The sequence below is a fragment of the Chrysemys picta genome, unplaced genomic scaffold (genome assembly GCF_011386835.1).
Source record: "Chrysemys picta bellii isolate R12L10 unplaced genomic scaffold, ASM1138683v2 scaf697, whole genome shotgun sequence".
Taxonomy (NCBI): Eukaryota; Metazoa; Chordata; order Testudines; family Emydidae; genus Chrysemys; species Chrysemys picta.
The window spans coordinates 24,694-32,195 of NW_027053404.1; the positions used below are offsets into that span (position 1 = coordinate 24,694).

Below are 7,502 nucleotides of genomic sequence, written 5' to 3' on the forward strand. Positions count from 1 at the left end.
CTTCCTAAAGCCGGCCCTGCTGGAGAGAACAGGAGGATTCAGTCAGCAGGGGCTGCCGATCCGTCCCATTCACCAGGGCTGCCATCCTGCGGCTTCAGCATTAGTGGCTGGGGTGACTTGGGGAAAGGTCTCAACCTCCCCACATCCCACTTCAGTGCTGCCAGAATCCCTCCTGCCCCCCCCGCTACAGTCCCCTCCCTACCCAACCTGGGTGGGGCTGGAGGAGAGGGGTCTGAGAACTTGAGCTGTGGATTGGAGGTGGAACAGCTGTCAGGGGCACTGAGGGGGAGGTGGCAGGAGCTCCCCGTACAAGGAGGGGGGTTGCCACTGGAGGTCACTAGGAAGGACAACAAGACTCCATCCTGGGGGTCAGGAGGGGTAATCCATCCCTCAGAGGTGGGCAGGGGCTGGGTGGAAATGCTGCTGGTTCCAGGGGCCGTTAATCCCCCCTGATTCCTCGGAGGTGTCTGAGTCTCAGACAGGTTCTCGTTCCCTTGCAGCAGGAGGACGTCACGGCCAATGTGATGCGCCAGCTCCGTATCATGCGGCACTTGCGCCAGGTGCCCGAGGGTGCTGCAGGGCCCTGTGCCTCTGAGGCCACCAGCAACTCCCGCTCCCTGCTGCAGGTACTGCTCTGGCTCTCTGTAAATGGGGAGCTAGTGGAAGGAGAAATGGAGCCCCCTGGCACTCACAGAAAGCGGATTACAGAATGAGCCCGAAGTGAGAGGCACCATATCCGCCCCCCTAAATAGCCAGACTTCAGTGGTGATACACCCCAGCTGGGGTAGCAACAGGATTGAGAACGAGGTAGGAAGTTCAGAGCAGCAAGGAAAGCCTGGAGGGGAACTTGAGAAGAGAGGTTGGAAAAGTGCAGCAAAGAGAAAGGTGCAGACCTAGCTGTTGGGTCCAGGGCCCTGAGCTGCTATCAATGTCAGGGTGGGACTGGGTTCCCCTACCGGCCCCAGAGGAGGCGGCGTACACGCACCTGGAGAGGGTTCCCAAGCCCAGCAAGGGGGCTACAGGCTGAGCAAGTGCCCCAGCGATGGCAGAAGGACTTCTGTCTGTGGAAAGATCCCTTTGGACTTTTAGTGTGAGGCAAGCTGGGCCCCAGAAGGGTGGACTAAAGGTGGTGACCTGGCCGGAGTTACCAGGCAGAGAAACTGCCGTGGTGCTGGAGCGACCATGGATGGGGGACGCTAGCCCAGCAAGAGGGCTGTGACGCTGCTCCCAATGCTACACTCAGTTTCTCAGAAATGAGTAGACTTTATGGGCAGAAGAGACAGTTAGAGCATCTAATCTAACCCCCTGCATATCACAGGCCTTTCTGCACCATATGGGGCAGGCAGAGCTCTGCCTGGGCGCAGGGGGAATGGGATGGGGGTAGATCAAGGAAAGCGGGGAGGGGAATGGGTGAGAGGGAAAGAGCTCCTGTCCCAGATGAAGGAATTTGGGGGCAGAGGAAAGGACCCTGCTCCACAGAGAGGGGAGAGAGTTTCTGTGAGTGCCAGGGGGCTCCATTTCCCCTTCCACTAGCTCCCCATTTACAGAGAGCCAGAGCAGTACCTGCAGCAGAGAGCGGGAGTTGCCGGTGGCCTCAGAGGCACAGGCCCTGCAGCGCCTCGGTCACCTGGCGCAAGTGCCGCATGATACGGAGCTGGCGCATCACATTGGCCGTGACGTCCTCCTGCTGCAAGGGAACGAGAACCTGTCTGAGACTCAGACGCCTCCGAGGAATCAGGGGGGATTAACGGCCCCTGGAACCAGCAGCATTTCCACCCAGCCCCTGCCCACCTCTGAGGGATGGATTCCCCCTCCTGACCCCCAGGATGGAGTCTTGTTGTCCTTCCTAGGGACCTCCAGTGGCAACCCCCCTCCTTGTACAGGGAGCTCCTGCCACTTCCCCCTCAGTGCCCCTGACAGCTGTTCCACCTCCAATCCACAGCTCAAGTTCTCAGACCCCTCTCCTCCAGCCCCACCCAGGTTGGGTAGGGAGGGGACTGGAGCGGGGGGGCAAGAGGGATTCTGGCAGCAGTGAAGTGGGATGTGGGGAGGTTGAGACCTTTCCCCAAGTCACCCCAGCCACTAATGCTGAAGCCGCAGGATGGCAGCCCTGGTGAATGGGACGGATCGGCAGCCCCTGCTGACTAGGGTTACCATACGTCACGTTTTTCCCGGACATGTCCTGCTTTTCGGCAATCAAACCCCCGTCTGGGGGGAATTGCCGAAAAGCCAAACATGTCCGGCAAAATGCCGGCCAGGCACTTCCCCTCCCGCAGCTGCTCTGCTCCGCTCCTTCCCTCTCAGACTTTAAGAGCCGAGCTGCCCGAGCCAGCGCTACCGGCTTCGGGCAGCCCCCCCGCCTCCGGACCCCGAGCAACGGGCCAGGCACTTCCCTTCCCGGGCTCCAGCTGAGCTGCTCCGCTCCTCCCCTCTCAGACTTTAAGGCTCTAGCTGCGCTGGGGAAGCGCCGGCCGGGGGCGCAGGGTCTGGGGGCTGCCCGGCAAACTGGGGCAGCCCTTTCCCCATGGCTGGGAGTGGGAGGGAGCGGAGTTAGGGCGGGGAAGGAGCGGAGTTGGGGCGGGGCTAGGGGTGAGGAAATGGGCGGGGCCAGGGCCCGTGGAGGGTCCTCTTTTTTTATTTATTAGACATGGCAACCCTACTGCTGACTGAATCCTCCTGTTCTCTCCAGAACGGGTCCAGCCTTGCCAGCAGCAGGACAAGCGTCCCCTGCCCATGTGCCTCAGCCCTGCCTGGTCAGACGCCATCACCCATCAGTCCTTGGCCTCCCAGGCTGCCAGTGATGGGAGCAACTCTGGGTGGTGGCTCGGGTGACACAGACACCAGACCACTAGGAATTGGGTGCGGCCCTGTGGGACAGGAGAGTCTCGCAGGGGGCACTTGGGGGACTCTCCTGCCCTTCCCAAGAGCGATAGCACCCTGTCCTAAGAACGTAAGTCTGGGATGAGGCAAAGCTTGTCATTAATTAGCCTGGCTAAAGAGCTGGGTGGAGCTGCTCCGCGGACAAGCTGGCTCGCTCCTGCTCATGGAGGTGAATTCATCTCCCTTCCCAGGAGCACCTGCTCTCCCTTTCATTCGACACCAGGCTCCTTGTGCCAGGCCAGCGAATGGCCACAGGATGGGAATGAGGCCTGGGCCCCGCCCCAATCTCCTGAGTCTAATGCAGCTGCTCACCTTGTCCCCCATCAGCTGCTGGGTTTCCCCCAGGAGGGAGTAGGTGACAGGGAGAGAGACACACACACACACACATTTGTCCTTCTGGTTGCAGGGCTTGTGTCCTTCCAATCCCATTGGTGGCTGCACAGTGGGCAGAGTCCTCGCTGCGTGCCCGGCCCAACAGAATTGCAGGGCATGGTGTGGAACACAGAAAGAGATAGAGAGACTCATCCTCCAGCCGGCGTCAGTCTGAGAGAAATTGGCTGGGGTCCCAGTCTCAGTCTTCTAGCGGGTGCCATTTCCCAGCTGGGTTCCTTACCCCTCTGGTGCAGCAGCAGCTGGTAGAGCCGGTAAACCCCCTCCCTGGCCTGCCAGCTGATGTCCTTGGCTGGGTCACTGACGGAAAGAGCCAGCTGTGCCATGTGGTGACCCATCCTGGAGAATTCCGCTGAGTTCTAATGGACGGGAGAGGGAGAGGGGACTCCATCAGCATTTTCATGTCAGCTCCCAGTCCCCCCCCGGGCCAGGACTCGCCTTCCCCTCAGCCCCTCTGCAGGAGATGCTAGAGCCAGACCCTTAATTTCCTCTGCCCCCAAGGAAGCCTGGAGCACAGGGCTGTGGGCAGGGCCCTCCATGAGAACTTGCTTCCCCAGCTGCTCCAGGATGACAGGGAGCCATGAACCTGGAGCACAGTCCCCTTAAAAGCCCAGAGTCACCACTTAACTAGGACAAGAAGAACTTGACTCAAGCCAGGCTCACTCTCTGCTCTGACTCTGCCTCCCCAAGAGGAACACTCCTAACCCACAGCCCCTGCAGCAGCAGATCCTACAGCCCGTCGGAGCCAGCCCACCTACCCCTGGAGTCAGGAAGCTGGGGTCAGAGGTCACTTACGTCAAACTCAGGGAGGGTGATGGTGGATCTGAGCAGGGCCGTGCTGCTCTTAACGGCCCTGGCTCTCTCTCGCGGCACCCTGGACACGATCCAGTAGTTAATGTGCTGTGGGGAAAGGAGGCATTGCACTGACTGCCCTGACCAAGGACGCCCACTGGGGGCCCGGCTAGGAGGACTGACTGGAAAATGGATCGAAGAGTGAAGGTAAAATTGCCCCCACCCCTCTCATCGGGCTCACCTCCAAGATGTACTGGAGCCTGTCGGTGTCTGGGGACTCTGCCAGCAGGTTCCCCAGCATGGCGTCCAGGAGGTCTGGCAAGACCCTAGGCAGATCCTGAAAGCAAGGGAGAGCCATGGGTCAGAGTTAGGGAAACTGGGGCTACATCTGCCACAGGATGGGAAGTGGGGTCTCTGGGAAGCACTGGTGAGACCCCAAACACATATCCTGGCCTCTCTCATTCACATCCCACTGCAGGCAATTAGCAAGGATTCATGGCAGGATGACAGCTGGCTCTTCAATCCATGACTTTAGCATGATCTACCTGCACTTGGGTGGTGTCCTTCTCCATGCCCAGGGTGAAGACGGCGTGCAGGGCAGCTCGGAGGAGGTGGGTCTCCAGCTCTGGCTCCAGGGCAGGCGTCATGGTGCTGGCAAGAGAGAGGAGCCGATATTAGACTGTGCAGTGCGGGGATGGGACTGGCACCAACACGCAGGTGAAACTGCAGCAAAATAGGCACAGGCTGGCAAGAATGGAAACAGAGGCACCGAGCCAGGGAATGACAAGGCCAAGGTTTCTCAGAAAGACAGTGGCAGGGCAGGAATAGCACCTGTTCCCTGGACCCTGCTGCCCCTCCTGTATCTGATCCTGGGAGTGAGCCTCTCCCCAAAGCCGTTGCAATGTTACTGGAGTGAAAAGAACAGCCCAGCCAGGAGAGAGTGACCCTTCCCCGCACCTCTGCCAGAGAAGCCACCCTTGGGCGGTGACCTGGGAGTGGGAGGGGCAGTGACTCCCAGCCCTGGGCCTGAGCAGCACTGGGGTTAGGGGAACCGGGTCGGAGGGTCTCGGTACCTGAGGTTGCCCACAGCAATCAGGGAGTTAGCGAGGACGGCGCCGGGTGGAGAGTTATCAGGCAGCTCCTCAATGAGCTCCTGTGAGACCCAAAGGAGACAAAGGAGCGTGTGAGATTCGGGCCTCACTGACACTTCCCAGTGAGGAGATTACACAGCCAGGGCCCCACACAGCCAGCAGGATCCCCCCCACCTGCCTCCCGCTCCTCCGATTCCTGCCCAATAGTGACCACTCTCCGAATTTCTCCCGTCTCTTCGCCCCGACCATTTCTGGTTTCTGCAGACTAGATGTTTTAGCAAAGTTTAGAATTCCTTGGTGCTCAACACCGTGAAACTCCCCTTTCTCCTTCACAAAGGGTTTTAACGCCCCTTATCTCACCCAGGCTCTCGACTGCCCAAAGTTGGAGAATTGTCCCTGTTCCCACTGCAGAGCACCCCCCACGACACACACACAGAGTCCTCCTGGTGGTGGGAGGGGAACAGAGGAAAGGACAGAAGACGTAAGAGATGAAGAGAAAGGAGGGAGGGATGGAGGAAAAGGTAAAACAAAAAGGACAAACCCTAATGTCCCCAGTGATTCTAAGGGACAAAATCCCAGGTGGGGAATAAAATTCGACCACCTTAAGCTAGTGTTTTCCAGGCCTAGAATTCAGCTGGCGCCAGATGCATCAGACTGAACAGGTTCCAAACCTCTCGGAGGCTCTTACCTTCTAAACAGGGACGTCTGTTTTCTAGTAAAATCAGGAAAAAGAAAAGAGAAAACTCAAAAGAGGTTCCTCCTGGCGCTCATGTACGTGAACCTAAATACTCTCTCAGTCCTCAAAGAGAGACCTCGAGAAGGAGACTTGCTGAAGCAAAGCTACAGGGGTCTCTGAGGTTTCCCTGGCCCTGCGCCCCTGTCCTGCCTGGCTGATGTCAGCATCTCTCTGTGAGGTCACCACCTCCCCAGCACCTTTGACCAATAGGCGGAGGTCCTGCAAAAGGCCTTTGTGATGTCACTGCCACACCCACTCCTCCCCTGCAGTGCTAATGTCCTGCCACAGGGCAGACACTTTGGAGGTTTGAGCTACACAAAGAAGAGACACTTAGATCTCAAAAATTAGATGAGATGTTTCAGTCTGAGCTAAGTAGTTGCTGCTCTTAACAATTGCAACATAATAAAATACAAATAAAATAGACTATTTCAGCCATTCTATTATGTCATAATCTGATCTGAGTAAACATGATAGGACACCTCATCTTATGCACTGCTCCTAGTGACACTCTCCAATAGATCCCCATCCTCCACCCGCCAGGAGGTAGGTAGAGGCGGATTGTTATCCCTACTTGAAAGAGGGAGAAGCTAAGGCTGAGAAAGGAGAATTGACTTGTCTTAGGTCACACAGCCAGTCCGTGGCAGAGTTAGGAATAGGACCCAAGAGCCCTGATTTTCAAACTAACCATCGGATCTTGAATTTCAGACATTGAATGACCTGAATAAAGCGCTCTCAAGTGAGTTCCAGACCAGCAAGAGTTCATAGTAATTATTCAGCAAGTATTTTAGGAGAACTGGAATGGTAGAGAAAATAATGAACTGCAGAGAAGCAGCAAAATTTGTCGAACATATGACTGGTTATGACTATTTACTTGGTCTTAAAAGGAAACAACAGGGACCTGAGTCTCCTCCCTGTCAATAACCCCCTGCTCAGCCAATCAGGGTAGAGACCGAGGGGCGGGAGGATGAGGGTTCTCACCAGAGAGTCAAAGGATGGCCCAGGTCACCGCTGGGGATCACTGTCTGAGCACTATTTCAGCCCCACATTTTTCGGTGGACCTCCCACAATGGGAGTTGTAGAGCACCCCCCACGACACACACACCCCCCTCCTGGTGGTGGGAGGGGAAGAGGGAAAGGACAAAAGAAGTAAGAGATGAAGAGAAAGGAGGGAGGGATGGAGGAAAAGGTAAAAGAAAAAGGACAAACCTTAATGTCCCCAGAGAGTCTAAGGGACAAAATCCCAGGTGGGGAATAAAATTTGGCCACCTTAAGCTAGTGTTTTCCATGCCTAAAATTCAGCTGGCGCCAGATGCAGCAGACTGAACAGGTTCCAAACCTCTCGGAGGCTCTTACCTTCTCAACAGGGACGTCAGTTTTCTAGTGAAATCAGGAAAAAGAAAGGAGAAAACTCAAAAGAGGTTCCTCCTGGTGCTCACATACATGAACCCAAATACTCTCTCAGACCTCAAAGAGAGATCTCGAGAAGGAGACTTGCTGAAGCAAAGCTACAGGGGTCTCTGAGGTTTCCCTGGCCCTGCGCCCCTGTCCTGCCTGGCTGATGTCAGCATCCCTCTGTGAGGTCACCACCTCCCCTGCACCTTTGGCCAATAGGC

The 7,502-nt window shown here is 56.8% G+C and overlaps 1 protein-coding gene across 1 annotated transcript; it reads right to left on the minus strand.

Moving 5' to 3' along the window:
* Positions 1-1,568: 1,568 nt before the first annotated feature.
* On the minus strand, positions 1,569-7,262 carry LOC135979171 (maestro heat-like repeat-containing protein family member 1). Its single transcript, XM_065579709.1, has 6 exons — positions 7,243-7,262; positions 5,136-5,215; positions 4,608-4,713; positions 4,304-4,399; positions 4,066-4,170; positions 1,569-3,629 (listed from the first exon to the last, which is right to left on the minus strand). Exons 3-6 carry the CDS (start codon positions 4,707-4,709, stop codon positions 3,402-3,404), a joined length of 531 nt encoding a protein of 176 aa, XP_065435781.1. The 5' UTR covers positions 4,710-4,713; positions 5,136-5,215; positions 7,243-7,262; the 3' UTR covers positions 1,569-3,401.
* Positions 7,263-7,502: the final 240 nt, after the last annotated feature.

Coding starts and splice junctions, on each gene's coding strand:
- LOC135979171 (XM_065579709.1), bottom strand. CDS start 4,709: ATGACGCCTGCCCTGGAGCCAGAGCTGGAGACCCACCTCCTCCGAGCT. Junction 4,171..4,303: donor GGCTCCAGTACATCTTGGAG/GTGAGCCCGATG, acceptor CTTTCCCCACAG/CACATTAACTACTGGATCGT. Junction 3,630..4,065: donor TCACCCTCCCTGAGTTTGAC/GTAAGTGACCTC, acceptor CCCGTCCATTAG/AACTCAGCGGAATTCTCCAG.